Below are 17,387 nucleotides of genomic sequence, written 5' to 3' on the forward strand. Positions count from 1 at the left end.
TGGCATGGATGTGGTGGAAAAGAAATACTTATACACTGTTGGTGGGAATGTAAATTAGTACAGCCTCTATGGAAAACAGTACGGAGATTCCTCAAAGAACTAAAAGTACATCTATCATTGGATCCAGCAATCGTACTACTGGGTATCTACCTGAAGGAAAAGAAATCATTGTATCAAAAAGACACCTGTACCTGAATGTTCATTGTAGCACAATTCACAATTGCAAAGATATGGAATCAACCAGAGTGCCCATAAATTAATGCATGGATAAAGAAGACATGGGAGGTGTGTGTGTAATACCCATGTACCCCATGGACTGGAACTAGAGACCATTATCCTAAGTGAAGTACCTCAGGAATGGAAAAACAAATACCACATGTTCTCACTTATAAGTGGGAGCTAAATGATGGGTTATATGGTCATGAGGTGGTATAGTGGACACTGGAAACTAAGAAAAGGGGAGGATGGGGGTGAGGGATCAAAATTTACTTATTAGGTACAATGCACACTATTCTGGTCACGGGTACACTAAAAGCCATGACTTCACCATTATACAATTCATCCATGTAATAAAAAACACCTATATCCCTAAATCTATAGAAATAAAAATAATAATAATAAAGTTTATCAATTATTATGTTTTCTTCCTTTCAGATTTATGGAAAAATAAGAAGTGAAAGTATTCTCTGATTAACTCCATACAGCATGATCACCTGTCTTTCTGTATCGGGTTGGTACTTTCTAATATGCTGTTTTGTAACTGTTTCTCAATTTTGTAAGTGAGTGTTTGAGCAGGTGCATTTCTGTTTCTTCAACAAAATTACAGTTGTCTTTAGGGCAGGATTCCCACTCCTAGTCATTGTTGTTACTGTGCACAGTACTCTCCACAAACCTTGATGTAAACACTCTGCATTGACCAGGACATCCGCTCAGTTGTCAGATTAAAGCTGAGCATCATGAGCTGCTGGCTTCCCAAATACTCCAGCACTTTTAATACAGGTAATCTGAGGAAGAAACTAGTCACAATTCTGCACCTTTCATTTAATAATATTGCCCCAAACAAAGGAGGAGGAAAGAAAACAAGGAGGGCAAACAAGCACTGTGAAGATGTGCCTTCTTTTCTCCTTTATCTATTTCCAGAGTTGACTGTGCAACAGGAAAAGAGATTTTTTAAAAAAAACAAGGCAACATTATATTTTCCTTCTCCTTCTGTGCCCTGCAGTCCACTGACTATGGACTGGGCACTGGGCTAAATGCTGAAGTTACTGGAATGAAAATGACAGACACAGTCCCAGCCTTCTTAGTGTTGTCCGTAAAAGTCAAATTGCTTAGATATGCCTTCTTTCCCCATCATTCTTCTGATCTGTATTACAAACTCTCAGCCTACTTTCTGTGCTTCACCCAAGCACACTGGTGGCATCCAAACCCTAAAATTGTTTCAAGCCTGTGTCTTCGTACTTTGAGATAAACTACAATACAATGACATCAGCACTATATAAAGTGCAGTCAGAAAGAAAGCATGTGACCATCCTGGCACATTGATCTATCTAGTGGTCACTGTGAAGGGCTCTAATAAACATGGTGCCAGTCTACCCTCTTGATTCTGTCCGCTTGTCCTAACAGCGCTGGCTGGGAAGGACAGGTGCATCTCATGAAGGTGAAGGGCACTTGGTAGGGCTCAAATTAGACATTGAAATGCTGGCTCTGATGAAGAGCTACTTATAAGAAGATCAAATTGCAAAAAGAAGACACCTGGCCTTTGAGGGCAATTCCTTTCTAATAAGCCTGGTGTCAGCGGTAACTAAGACCCACATGCTAAATCTGTAGCTCAAAGGCTATACATTTGGTAGATCAGAGGAACAGCATCTTGAAACACTATAATGACTTGCATTTAGAGCGCAAGTTAATATTACTCTAGGGATTATGCTGCATATCCTCTTATTTAAAATGTTATCTAATATTTGAAAAGAGGAAATATATGCCAATCTTAGCCTCATTAACTCTGTGAGTTGGTTATAGAAGATTAGGACATGTCTTTCAGAGCTAAAGCCCCTAGAGTCCTGTGTGTATTTTCTTTTTTTTTTTTAAAGTGTGAGCTGATCATCATTCCTCCTAGGAATTATCATAGTTAAGAGTGGAAAAAAATGAAATTAAATGAGGGTTAGCCCTCTCCTTCATTCTCTCTTAAGGACAGTAGAGAGATCAGTCATCCCTTAGGTTTACTTAACTTTTCTACTACGTTATCTGCAAGGAAAGCAATTTTTTTTTTTTTTTTTTACTAATGCTTATTTCTAACACAAGAACATTTCATCTGCTCCTTTAGTCCTTATAATAACAATTCCTCAGCAGAGTTTTATCCTTTCCATTTTATAAAGCATTTTAAAATTTTCTCCACCTAGAACTTACATCTACCTGGAACATAACCCAGACCAGCTCCATGGCAGGTAGTATTATGTTCTCTGTTGAGTCCCCACAGATTCCTGGACACCATCAAGATCCACTCAGTAGCTGAGAATTGGAATTGATCTTAAGGGGCCTCGTGTCTGCTATGTTTCTGTACTGTCTTCTGCTATGTCTATGGTCATATATCACAGCTCTTGATGGGGTATCTAGGTAAACAAAATGCTTTACCTGCTACCAAAGCTGTGAGTACATACTGTAAAGAACTCGTGTAAATCTACTGGGAAAGGATTAAGGATAAAAACGAACAACTCAATGCTTATTATCATACATCAATATGACATACATCAATATTATGATGCATTACACTTCAATGTACTAAATTTTATAAAGGAGGATTTTAGTGAAAAGAACTGAGGCTGTTCATTCAAAATATCGCTTATTAACAGCTGCAAGAGCTACCAATTGATTTCAGACGATGGATGATAATTCACTTGAGAAGATCTTCAACAAGCCTTTTCAAATACAAGCAATTATGAAGAAAAGCTTCTGTCTTGGCCCAATTAATTTTCTATCCTGAAACCATGCTGAATATATTAATACAGGATTAGGAAGGGGGAAAACACCTTCTACAGAAGAACGCTAGAGATTTCATTTTTCTAGCTGCAAATACCCATAAATCTTCCAAGGGTTTACTTTACTTCCAATCCTAAATAACTTTTTTCCATGGACTTTTAAATAGTAATCATCCTTGCTTGTTTAATAAGTCTTGTTTTCTTCTTTCTTTCTGAATTCCTTTCATGTTTTATCGGGGCTTATTCTGATTTGTTTTTTAAATAAAACGCTTAAACTTGACTTGTCATTAGCCATTTCTAAAAAGTTTGTATAGCATGAGTATCATGCTGTCATTGCTTAAACTATTCTATCTTACAGCTTATTAGTAAATCTTCTTTACTTATACAATATATAGAATAAACCCAAATGTAGAGGTTGAGAGTAGAGCCAGACTTGGTAGGATTGAACACTAACTTTGTCACTTACTAGTTGTGTGACCTTGAATGAGATACTCGGCCTTGTTTTGCTTCATTTTTCTCATTTGTGAAATGGGGACATGAATAATATCCATGCCATGAAGTTGTTTTGAGGTTGAGATCAGTGAATTACTGCAAAGCACTTAAAACAGTGCCTGGCAATTAACATTAGTTGTTAGTGTACATGCATATACACTCACGCTCTTCTCATTTAAGTGTTAATCGTAGTAACATTTTATTAACAGGAACTGTGTTTTAATCTTTACTCCTGTCCTTCAACAGTCAAATGATCCTGAAACTGCATACTAATGCTCCTCATTCCCTTGGGAACCAACATTGGTTCAATATATTTTATTACTAAATTACTGAATTCTTTTTTTGAACATTATGTATAGTAGAAATTTGTTAATTCTAAATTACTGTCTGAAAAATTTATTAATCACCAACACTTCATTCCTAGATGAGCATGAGAGAGACCAGAGGGACTTATGGTAACAACTGCCTCATCTGACAATGAGACAGCTGCAGGGTTTTAAAAATTCTTCCCTCCTTTCTTTGCTATGGTCAGGGCATTTTACTTCTCTGATGTGAATTTAAAAAAAAAAGGTAAAAGTCAGGATACATCTTGTGAAATTGCACTATGATAACCCACAGGTATAAATATGTATGGTGGAAACGATGTTTAGATTCTATTAAAAGACCATATTAACCACTCTCATCATGTATCCTTTCCTCCACTTCCATTTAAAAATAAAAGCCAAGATAATTTCAGTTGTAAAATAGTTCACAAAGTGAGTGTAAAGTGCTTCTACCACAATTATTTGCCTCTTTTAAATCTCTGTTTAAACCTGTACATATCACTCTTACCAATGAAGCATTTTGTACACATGGATTATTTAGAATAATCCTATTCCAAATCCTTATCTTATCTGAACCAGCATTAACTATCAGATTATACTACATAGAACTGGAGAATGAACCATAATAAAATAAGATGGTAAAGTTCCATCTAATTTTAATAATAATTTTCCAAAGCATATATAACACACAGAAGAGCTCTAGTAGAAGTGCTAATAAGTACTCTCTCGCCATTAGTCTCAGTTTTTGTTGAAAAGATGGAAAATGGGAAAAAATTACAGGAGTCCAGTTCTTCAAGTACAGTTGAGCCTTGAACAACACAGATTTGAACTGCATAGGTTCATTTACACACAGATTTTTTTCAATAAACATATTAGAACATTTTTTTGAGATTTGTGACGATTGGAAAAAACTCACAGATGAACTGCATAGCCCAGAAAGATAAATTTAAGAAAAAGGTACGTCATGAATGCATAAAATTTATGTAGATACTAGACTATTTTATCATTTACTATCATAAAATATATATGAATCTATTAGAGAGTTAAAATTTATCAAAACTTATGTATACAAACACAGACCATACATGGTACCATTTACAGTCAAGAGAAATGTAAACACATTAAAGATGCAGTATTAAATCATAAGTGTGTAAATTAACATACTGTACTATTATAATAATTTCATAGCCACCTCCTCTTGCTATTGCAGTGAGCTCAAGTGTCACGAGTATCTGCTTAAAATACCATGTGATGCTAGTCATGCAGTTTGTCTCTCCAATAAATCGCACATTGTAATAAAATGTGATCTCTCTTGGTTCTCAGGTATTTTTAATCATGTTTAGTGCAATACTGTAAACCCTGAGTAACATCATGGGACCCATACAAAGTACTAGTGATGCTGGAAGTGCTCCCAAAAGCAGAGAAAAGTGATCACAAGAAAAAGTTGAACTACTTGGCAAATACTGTAGATTAAGGTATGCAGCTGTGGTTGTCCGCCATTTCAAGACTAATGAATCCAGCTTAAGTACCATTGTAAAAAAAGAAAAAGAAATTTTTGATTCCGTTGCTGCAGCTATACTAGCAGGTGCAAATATTAGCACAGTATGTTTTTATCTCATACTGAAAATGTAGCTTTTATATCAATGCAGGATTGCCATAAGAAAGGCATACCTGTAGACTCTAACATGACTCAAGAAAAAGCAAAGTCATTTTATGACAACTTAAAGCAAAAGGAAGGTGAAGGATCTGAAGCCGGAGAATTTAATGCCAGCAAAGGTTGGTTTGATGATTTTAGAATAAGTTTAGCTTAAAAAATGTCAAGATAATAAGAGAAGCAGCTCTGCCAACTAAGATGCAGCAGATGAGATTCCCAGATGCCATTAAGAAAACCACTGAGAATAAAATTAATATAAATAATAAAAAGGATGTCTGCCTAAACAGGTTTTCAATGCAGACAAAAGTGTCCCATTCTGAGAAAAAAAAGAAAAAAGCCAGAAATGACATTTATTAGTGAGGAAGAGAAGCAAGCGCTAGGATTTAAGGCAGGAAGGGATAGGCTAACTCTACTGTTTTATGCAAATGTAATCAGGTTTATGATTGGGACTACCCTCATCTATTAATATAAACATGCTAACCCCTGAGCTTTGATGGGAAAAGACAAACAACAGTTGGCAGTCTTTTGGTTGCCCAAGAAGGCTTGGACGAGAACCTTTTTTCTGAATTAGTTTCATCGATGCTTTGTCCTAGAGGTCAGGAAATATCTTGCCAGTGAGGGACTGCCTTTTAAAGTTCTTCCTACAGTGGACAATGCCCCTGGCCACCTAGAACCCCATGAGTTCAACACTGAAGGCATCAAAGTGGTCCACTTGCCCCCACACACAGTGTCTCTAATTCAGCCTCTTGAATCATAAGGACCTTTAAGGCTCACGGTACTCTATGGAAAGGATTGTCAATGCTATGGGAAGAGAACCCAAAAAGTGAGAACATCAGGAAAGCCTATAAGAATTACACCATTGAAGATGTCATCTTTGTTGTAATGAAAGCCATCTAGGCTGAAACAATAAATTCCTGCTGGAGAAAACTGTGTCCACATCATGTTGTGCATGATTTCACAGGATTTATGTCAATCAAGGAAATCACGGAAGAGACTGAGGGTATGTGGGGGTGTGAAGGGTTTCAAGATATGTGTCTTGAGGTAATTCACGAGCTAATAGACACTACACTAGCGGAATTAACAGAAGATGACTTGATAGAGATGAGTGCTTCTGAACCAGTGCCAGACGATGAGGAAGAAGACGTAGAAGTGGCAGTGCCAGAAAACAAATTGCCATTAGACAATCTGGCAAAAGGGTTCTGATTGTTCAAGACTGCTTTTGACTTCTTTTATGACATGCACCTTTACACGATGATGCACTTAAACTAAAGCAAGTTACGGAAGAAATATTTTTAGAGAAATGAAAAAGCAAAAATGTCAGATAGAAATGACCATGGATATCTGTAAAGTTACATCAGGTGTGCCTGTCTCTCCTGCCTCCCCTTTCACATCCTCCACCTCTGCCACCTCCACCACTCCTGAGACAAGACTAACAATCCCCCCACCTCCTCAGCCTACTCAACGTGAAGATGACAAGGTTGAAGAACTTTATGATGATCCACTTCCACTTAATGAATAGTAGATAGATTTTCTCTTCCTTATGATTTTCTTAACAACATTTTCTCTTCTCCAGTTTATTTTATCGTAAGAATATAGTATATAACACATACAACACACAAAATATGTGTTAATCAACTTTATGTTATTGGCAAGGCTTCTGGTTGACAGTAGACTATTAGGAGTTAAGTTTTTGGGGAGTCAAAAGTTATACATGGACTTTTGACTGTCCCCAACTCACATGTTGTTCAAGTATCAACTGTACACATATAACACTAAACACACATGGGTGTCATCTCCTCACTAGAACCATTTTATTTTCCAGATCAACTGAGACAAATCTAGGCATAGCGTGAATGAGGCATTAAGAAGTTGGGCAGCCTAGTTTGGTAGCTTTCTTTGGAGTCATGAAGTAGAAATACAGATATATGACTATGGAGCTTTAGTATGAATTGATACATGGTACAAATTGAAGACTTTATAATTCTGCAACAGTAAACAAAAATTTGAGAGAAAGCAGAAAGAGGAGACAAAGAACTGTTTAATCAAGCTACCAAAACAATAATGTTTCATAGTATTAAGTCTAGAACCACTTGCAGTCCCCTCTAGATTTAAGTTACATGTAGCTTTATAAAAATTACTTATGATTTGGCATTCCTGCAATACTTCCTTTCTATGGTAGACTTATGCAAAGATTATTACCTATTGAAATGAAGATAAAAATTTAAAAGAATAAAGATATTGTGAATCAAAATCCAAATAAGTCTCCCTGGAAATAAAGAACAACAAAACATTGCTTAGCAAATTTCAAAAAATTTTATAGACGTTGGTAAATTTATTTACGAAAATCCCCCTGAAAGTGGATAGAGTTAGAGATCCTTTTGCAGATGGAAAAATTGGAGCTCACTGTCCAAATGCCTTGTGCAAAACATAGGAATAAAGAAGAAAATCTTTGTTATATTTTCTTGTTATATAGGCATTATAGCAGAGATTACAAGGTTTTATCCCCAAATCCACTCTTCTTTTTTAGTAACAGAACTCCAGCTAACAGACTACATTTACCATCCTTCTTTGCTAACAAGAATGACTATGTGACCATGTGACTGCCAGTGCAAAGTAAGCAGAATTGAAATGCTGAGTGGAACTCCAAGAAGTCTTTTTAACGGGAAGGAATGCATTCTTCTTTGCCTCTTCTTCTTCCCAGCAGCCCTGAGAGCTGATGTAATGACTGGATCTTCAGCAGCCATCTTAACCAAGAGGTACAAGCTAGTGGCTGAGGAATGATGGAGCAGAAAGGTGCCTGGGTTCCTACTGATATCCTGAGGCCACCATATCAGCCCTGGACTGCTTCGCCCTGGCCTTCTTTTACGTGAGAGAAAAATACACTATCTTATTTAAACCTTATAATTTTGTTTTCTTTTTGGGGGGTATAGGCAGCTGAACCTAATCCTGCCCCAAATCCTAATCTTATTTGAACCACCATCAGCTATCAGACCATAGTTCTACTAGGAATAAAATTTAACACAATAAAATAGATTCTGCGGCTCACGCCTGTACTCCTAGCACTTTGGGAGGCCAAGGTGGGAGGACTGCTTGAGGCCAGGCGTTCAAGACCAATCTGAGCAAGAGAGAGACCCTGTTGCTACAAAAAATAAAAAATTAGCCAGGCACAGTGGTGCACACCTATAGTCCCAGCTACCCGGGAGGTCAAGGCAGGAGGATCGCTTGAGCCCAGGAGTTTGAGATTGTAGTGAGCTATGATGCATTGTACTCTAGCCCAGGCAACAGAGTGAGACCCTGTCTCAAAATAAATAAATAAAAATTAAATAAATAAATACCAAAAAAAAATTTAACACAATAAGATAGTAATTTAAAGTTCTAACTAATTGTAATAATCATGTAGTTTTCTCAAACTATATGCTGAATAATGTAATAACTTGTGAAAGTTTTCCTCATACATTGATAACAAACGCTCATTAAATATCAATGTTGAAGAAAGTTAAGGATTTTCTACAACGAATCAGTGTCTCCCAAAATAACGTAATTTTTAACACATTAGCGACAAGAGCAAATGATAAGTTAATATTTATAAAATATGGCCCCAAATTTGGGGTTGAACAAAGTTAAAAAAATATAATGCCTGTTTCCTAAAAACTATCACTTTTTGAAAAGCAACGTGGACACAAAGTAACATACAAATCTACACATAATTATATAAACCTTGTTTGGATACACAACACCAAATATTTGTGTTTTTTATAAAAACATTTTTTGGAAATAAAATTATAGTTATGACTAGACAATAGTTGGTAAGGTATAGAAGGTATAGGAGGAGGGGAAGGTATTAACGTGGTTTTCTGTGGTAAAATCAGGTTTAGTTTCTTATGCAATTCAGAGCTTTGTTAGTCAGATTGTCTGAACACTGGCACAGGGCAACATTTTACTTATCAAAACACTGGAGGAGACAGTCTATTTTATGTGGGAATTATGGCTTTTTAACAGTGTTCGATTAGAAGACATTGGAACCTTGCCTTGAAAGCCATTAGCAAATTTATCTGGAAAATCTTATGCTACCTCATAAAACAACCAGCTACTGAAGAGATCCTAAACTGCTTAATGTGCCAATTTGCTTCAGAAACTTGCCATATAAGCTGCTTTCAGCAGCTAGCAATGAGTAGCATAGATACTTAAGGATAAAAGGTTGAAGGATATTGGCACTCAAAGGAAATGATGCTGGAAACCCTACACAGCCAAAAAATTTAAACAAATTGCATTTTACTTGGCAGTGACATTTCTTTTCTATGTCCAAGGAAAAGCTTTATTTTTGGTTTCTGAACTAGCAAAAGCAATACAAGGGTCTCACTGATAACTTTTCCAAACACTGTCTAACTATTAATTCCAACGAAATCAACCCCCACTTCGTTTCCTCCTAAAGCAGGGTACCTTATAATAAATAAATAATAATATAAGCTCATCTGTACAGGTGATTGAAAGATTTAAGTCATTCTTTTGTAAGCAGTCCTGAAATTAAGACTTAGCAATCTATTTGTCCCCCCCCTTTTTTTTTTTTTGCCCAGGAATAACAAAATAATAGAAACTCCACATATACTCAGTTAAGATCTATAAGCCTGAGTCTTAGTTATTATTGCAATGTGACAATCAAGAGGAAAGCTCAAGACAAACATGCATTGTACTAGTCCTGTTTTTTTCAAATCCTGATAATTTTAAATAAAGAATAGAAATGTTAACTGATGAGATTAACCTGACAATTATACCACACCTAGAACACAGTAGATAATAAATAACAGCTGTTAAAATTTCCTTCTTGAAGCCAAATACTTTCATTTTATTCACATCTTAACATTTCTTGTGATAAGCTTCTAAAATCCACAAAAATCATAAAACTGAACTATAAAAGGGATGGCCCAATATTATCTAGGTCATTCGTCTTATTTTATAAAATACTGACCTTAAACATCCCTGAGATTATAATTTTACTGATTTTATCTGCCTTCCCTATTCTTGTAAGAAAAAAACAGAATCACAGGTCATTATAGGTTGAGTATCCCTTATCTGAAATGCTTGGAGCCAAAAGTGTTTTCGATTTCAAATTTTGGGGGAGATTTTGGAATATTTGTCTTATACTTACCGGTTAACATCCCAAATCTGAAAATCTGAAATCTGAAATGCTCCAATGAATATTTCCTTTGAGTGTCATGTTGGTGCTCAGTTTTGGATTTTGGAACACTGTGAATTTCAGATTTTTGTATTTGGGACGTTCAACCTGTGTTAAAGAGAATTGCTAAGAAATTGCTTTTAGTAAACTTCTCCCATAAAGAAGCTTTCAAATTGCAGACCATAGATCACGATCTACATCAGGACCACTGAAGCTTGTAAAATGCAAAATTCCTACGTCCTGCCTGAGACCCACTGAATCAGAATCTCTGCTATGAGGCCCACAAACCCACATTTTTATGACATGCACCACTGCCTTAAAATCAAATTCAAATTTCTTAACACTGCAAACTTCTTCCTCCTTGACCCCTCGTCAAAGTAAATGGGAAACACTGAGTCTCTAGATTGTGCTTTCTTCAAGCAGATTATAAAGCTGTCTTTTGGTCTCTCTACGTTTGGCAAACTAACCACAGTTCTTCAACTTTCCTTCTTTGATTTCTCTTCACCTTATTGACACCAATGGTGTTTCTTTCCAAACCTTCTCCAACCTATCACTGGTTGAAGACTGACAATACAGCAAATGCAAACCAACCAGCAATTATCATATGGAAAGATTAGTTCATGGAATCAATATTTTATCACCCTGTGTTCCTATACAGATCCCTGTTATGGGTAACTATTTAAAAAATGATGCTTCTGGATATATTTTATTTCCTAAGGATAAATCCTTCCCTCTGTTTCAGGTATTGTATTTTGGAATTCTTCCCAACTCTTCCCACTGAAATTCTACTTCCAAATTAACTATGTCAATTTTTCTCCCCACAAATATGGCAGCCATCCAAATATCAAGCATGAATTACATGAATATGCTTAGCACTGCATAAGTTCAAGGCACTATTAAAAATCCAGAAGATACCATGCTGGGTTGAGAGCACACCAATCTCCCAGAAGCAATTACTCATATGCAGAGCAGGAAGCATTTAAGCATACACCATTCCATCAGATAGCTCTTGAAAAAGTAATGCGTTGGCTCTCATGTATGATGCTTATGCCAGCTCACAGTCAGCACTTCATACCTGCCCAGCCAGTGTAACCAGTGCCATCTCGAGGGTCTGCTGACTTTAGGCCTCTTTCCATTTGGTGAAGAAGTTCCCGAATCTTGTTGGTCAAGCGTTGGGAGAACTCAGGAGTCAGCTGTAGATATTAAGGGAAAACAAATATCAAAAAAATATGGGCTGCCCAACTTCTTGGACTATACCCTATTAAAGATAGGAAGGTATTTCATTTCCACTTACGCCACATTTTTCCTCCTGGGAGAAGTGGACAATTTATTAGCCATTTTTAAACAACAGCATATTAACAAAAGTACGTCTATTATTTTTCTACTCAAGGCAAGAAATACTGTTGTAACTTAAATGTTTGACATAAGATTTTTAGTTAAATACTAAAACAGACTGCAAATGATAAACTGTCTCACAGTAATTTTCCGCCTAATACAGATCATCTATTACTTAAACCAATACTTATTATTATAATAACAAGTTATTTTATTAAATTAAGCACAAATCAGAAGATGTTTGATGCTTTTGAGGCATTGGATTTTTAGTATTCAAGCAGTAGCAATGTTAATCCCTTAAAGAAACATTCTAATTGCTCTTGTTATTAAAAAAATGGAATTATTTTTTAAAAATTGAAGGAGTACAAGAAAAGCAAAACAAATTCACGTATTTTAGAAGCCTCAAGTAGAGTGGAAAGAATGTCAAACCCAGCTATCACAAACCTATGCCCAGTGCTCTGCAAAGGGTAGGGGCTTCATTAACTATTTCTTAGTGACTAAGCCTGGCTACATCCTTACGCACTATTAGCTGAGTGATATTGCTCAACTAGTAACTTCTTCATGCTTCAATTACCTCCATATAGTCAGGATAATAATACCTGCCCCGCCAATTTCAAAATATACTTTGAGGATTAAATGAGATCGTGTGTCACAGGTCTCTCCCATTCAGGCATGTAAGTGTTGACATTTTAACCATTCTTCAGCAGCCCAAGGGTCTATGACAAGTAAGAATTTGGGTATGGACTGAAAGTACACTAAGGCTGAAGTTCTGGGGTGAATAACACTCACATGAAGGCCCACAGATGCTGAACAAACTATGAGGCCCAAACAATCATTACGTTATTCTTCCTAAAGACAAGTGAAAAATATTTTTAAAGTTCTGTATACACTGAATCATCAAGTGTCTTAAAAGGTCATTTTAATGTATCCCTCAATAATTTCAGGAACTTGCTGCGATTCCATGGCTCAGATTTCACAAAGCAATACAATTTCTAAACAATGTGGGGGAACATTACAAGGGTGCATTTTATTTTACCATGTGTGGATTGTAGAAACAAACCTAACCACTACCTGTTAGCAATAGAATCTCCTTTTTAAAAATGGGCATCTTAACACTGAAAAAAGAAAGAAGGCAATATCAAAATTAATAATAATTTAAAAAGACATTAAGATTCACTTCCGACGAGCATTGCTGATAAGGCAAATTAGACTCTCAATCTTAATTGGATTATTTTTTATAAAGCACCACTATGATCCCTTATTTCACACCCTAAAGAGGAAACCATATTGTTTGACAGACACATTCCCGTTATTTAACAATATCTGCCAAGAGGTTAAGATTTCAACAGGACTTGAAAATATATTTAGTAAGATAAAATATGCTTCAATGTTAATATAAAAGGTCTATAAATCTCAACTAGATAGAAGAGTGCATCTACATGAGAACATGTCATCTTCTGCACATAGATCATGTATAATTTATCATCTTGGCTAGCCTTCAAGAGACCAAGAATAATAACACCTCGGCCTCAGGAAGGGAAGTCATTTTCTATTTGGCATATATTGCATTCAATAAAGGTGACCTGCCTGAGAATATTGATTGCTTGTGGTAGACCACCAAATTATTCAAACTCTAGCAATAATTTGAGAAGTCTCTAAAAGCCTGATAAATACCGGAAAACAGACCAGTTCCTTACTGAAATCTTTGTGTTAACAAATTAAGGAGGACAAATCTTCAGGACAAATCTTTAAAAACTGGTATGCAAGTTTCTTTCTAGGATGTCTAAAAACTCTGTTAGGCAATAAATTACATTATTATTTTGGGGTCAGGGTTTAAATTTATGAATTTTTTTCCCCTTAGAAATAAAGGGTTAAATTCATAAAAATCATTTAATTTATAAACAGCCTAAAGAGTGAGCTACATTTTATTGAAGGCTTCTATTGTTAGAACACATCCTCAAGTATTCTCTTTGCCAAGTTAGCATGAAGCAGCATGTCCTCCGCCAACAAGACAAGACACATATTTCAGCTTCAGAATTTGCAGAGCTAGACAGAACTCAGGCCTAAGTGGCCAGAGGGAATCCATCTGACCTCACCTCAAAATCTTTATAAAAAGCTTTGTTTGGGCAGCTCAATCTTGGTCTTAAAATAATCAGATTGACTCTAAGTCCATATACATTTTGGTAGCCTTCTACCCTACACCTCTTCTTCATCTTTCTTCCCTCCCATCTGCATTAATGACCCAAGTTAATATATAACGACAAGTGTTTTAAGGAAAAAACAAACAGACCCACATACAGCTAACTTGACAGATATGAAATCTATAAGCTCATTATATCATACCTGAAGTGCTTTTTGTATGACTGACAAGTTTGAAAGAAATAAACTGTACAATTTTTTTTAAAAGTGAGTGCACCCTTCCAATCTAACTCATTCTTAGGATTTCTCAAAACGAGGTATTCTTAAGAAGAATTGCATTCCCTCTTAAAAATATGTTCACCCAAAGAGGCATGAGAAAACACAGGCCTCTGGTATCTCACACCCAGGTTCTCTTTTGCACAGTGGCTTGTGATGTGCTAACCAGTTTAATTTACTAGTTTTTTTTTCCCCAAAAATCAAACTAGTAACTAAAACTGTGGGGATGACCTGTAAATAGTGGCAATGGTACAAATTTCAGGTCTCCCACGTCCCCAAATTCTCCTAACGACATCAGTTTAAAGATGTCCTTACCACAAGCCACAGTTTAGCCATTACCCCGCCCATACTTGTGTACAATCATAAAGGAATAAAATAGCACGTGTGAATACCGTTAGGATTCCTCAACTCACCAGACTGAGAATGCAAATTTCAAGGTAAACTACGTATCTGTCAATTTTTATAAATTATCAATGACTGAGGTTGTTTCTTCAATTATTATAATATAAACGACTCCTTATCTCATTGATATTCAACACTATGCTACAGTTCAAATTGCATATTTTAACGTGTATTTTACGTATTTAAAAATATCCTATATATTTCTTCTCAAATCATATACTCTTCAAAAGGGGATGTTCATAGCTTTCTTTCAGGCAAAACTGAGCTCCCCTCCAATCACCGTGGAGAGAGGCAGGGATGCAGGCAGATATATCCCAAACTCACCCTCCCGGCAGCATCAAAGTAGCCTTCGGCCAGGGATTTGTTATAATCAGCATAAGGATTCGGGAAGGCCCTTTGAGCCATGACGCCGGAAGCGAGCCTGCAGAACAGAGGAAAAAGAGAACCTAGGTTGAGACAGGGGCCTCGGCCGAGTAGTGAGAGCGGCGGCCGGCGCCCAGGCAATCCCTTCCCTCCAGCTCCGGGGACTTCGGGCGGTCTTGGCGGTCCGAGTGGACCTCGGGCCCACTGCGGCCCAGTCGCTAGGGCGTAGCACCTTCGCGTAAAGGCTGCCAGGCCCCGGAACCCGCCGGGATGAAGGGGACCCGTTTTGCACCCCCCACGTTCCCACGTTAGCGCTATGATGCAAGGGCGGTTCCTGCGTTTTGAAGCCCTCTTTGGCCCCGGCCTCTCACCCCGCAGCCTTGGACAATAATAGAAGCGGCGTTTTCACCTCCTACTTCCTGCCATAGGACCAATCAGCGCCTTCCCCGCCCCGAAGGCCCGCCCCCTTGTCGCTTACAGTTTGTTAAAGAAACAGGAGTGTGATTTCCGAAGGGTAGTAAGGGGTAATTTAATTATTAGGTAGCAGAAGTGAGGGCATATCTTAGAATAACGTGCACGTGAGCCCAATATTTCCTACCCTTCTTTATTTTTTTCAGAAAGTAAATTCAAGTCCAGATTCATAAGAATTAGAAGTTTTTTTTTTTTATCTGGAGAAGAAAAAGAAGACTGCTTTTAGATCTGAACATATTGGTATTCCTCCTGCTCGGGCTAAATAAAATTGAGGAGGATAATGTCTCTTCAGGAACTTTCCAAACGTTTTCATTTCTTAAAAAACAGAAAGAAACAAAACAAAAACGCCACTGCCACCACTATCAACAACCCCGAAAACCAGGATATATTGATGAGAGGAACAACTTGTCTTTTGGGGATAATTTATACTCAAAGGCACTTGAAAGGTGATGTGAGTGCCCAAGAGACAAGGTATCAAATAACAATTGAAAAAACTTCAGGGAAAATACTGGAAAACAGAAATCACAGCTCTTAAGAAATTTAATCGGCTCCTTAGCCTAAATTAGGCTACAATACTGGATACTGAAGCCCTTTTAAAAAAGTACTAAAGACCAACAGAGCAGGAGAGCCACAACATTCAAATTCAATGTAACAGTCCCCATTATCTGAAAATTTTTCCTTTTCATTTAAACTTAAATCCCACCTGGTATACGTTTGGCCCATTCTGTTGCTTGGAGAATTTCGGAGTTTGGTTAAAAAGTCAGCCTCACTCTCTTCTTTTCCTTCCCTCTTGTTTCAGTGAAGGATCCTAGTCCCAGATCTCCAATGGCTGAAACTCAATCCCCATCCTACTCACTATCCCCTTGGCCCGAGTTTGTCCTTCTGTGGTTGACATCCCAAACTCTACTTCTAATCCTCCCACCCCCACCCTAGACCCCACCCTCACCCTCTGTTTGTTCTTTTTAAACTGTTGGCCTCCTAAGAAACTTATTAGCTCCTTTCTTTCCTCACCAAATTCATGAAGACTTAGTAGAGGCCCTTAGTGAATATTAGATTGGATATCCTTCATTTTTAAAAAATGAGTGTTTGGAGGAGCAACTCATTAGAGAGAAAAGGAAAAGGAGTGAGAGGCATTTTATCAATTTTTTTCTTTAATTAATAAAGGCTTACTGTTTATTCCACTCATAGTCTTGATATAAGTAATTAAAGTTAGTGTGATATTTAAGTTAATTAATGACTTCTAGAGGGAGTGCAGCATCATAACACAATATCTAATATGAGTAGATTGTGCTTGAGGAGAATTGAAAGAAGATTGGAAAAGGAAACTGGGAGGACAGTGAGGAAGTAGGGAGTGAGGGAAGAAAAGAGCAGCTTGGTCAGCTTGAAGGGTGGCCTCCCAAAGACCAAAGAGGTACCCTTTACAAGGATAAGGTAATGAGATGGCAGAGGGGTTCTCAGCCTTGCACTATTGACATTTTGGAAAGGGTGCTTCTTTGTCGTGGGAACTGTGTTGTTCACTGCAGTATGTTTGGTAGCATCACTGGGCCCTTTTACTAGATGACAGCAGCATTCCTACTCTCCAAGTGGTGACAACCAAAAAATGCTTCCAGACATTGCCCCATGTGCCCTGGAAGGAGGGGGTGAGGCAAAATTGCCCCTGTTGTGAACCACTAAGGTAGTGAAACCAAAAAAGTTTAATAAGATTAGACGGTTTACGCCAGCATCCTCATTGCAGATATGGCTTGCTAGATAATAACCAGTTGAACTCAGGGAGAACTTGGGAT

The 17,387-nt window shown here is 37.2% G+C and overlaps 1 protein-coding gene across 1 annotated transcript in view; it reads right to left on the bottom strand.

Moving 5' to 3' along the window:
• LANCL1 (LanC lantibiotic synthetase component C-like 1 (bacterial)) overlaps positions 1-15,452 on the bottom strand; it is a 38,610-nt gene extending 23,158 nt beyond the window's left edge. The window contains exons 1-3 of the mRNA XM_012661236.1: positions 15,365-15,452; positions 15,094-15,190; positions 11,693-11,810 (exon numbers count right to left, since the gene is read on the bottom strand). Of these exons, the coding sequence (XP_012516690.1) occupies positions 11,693-11,810; positions 15,094-15,174 (199 nt within the window). The 5' untranslated portion in view covers positions 15,175-15,190; positions 15,365-15,452. The remainder of the gene's footprint in view (positions 1-11,692; positions 11,811-15,093; positions 15,191-15,364) is intronic.
• Between the last annotated feature and the right edge of the window lie 1,935 nt (positions 15,453-17,387).

The sequence above is a fragment of the Propithecus coquereli genome, unplaced genomic scaffold, assembly GCF_000956105.1.
Source record: "Propithecus coquereli isolate 6110/MARCELLA unplaced genomic scaffold, Pcoq_1.0 Scaffold70, whole genome shotgun sequence".
NCBI lineage: Eukaryota > Metazoa > Chordata > Mammalia > Primates > Indriidae > Propithecus > Propithecus coquereli.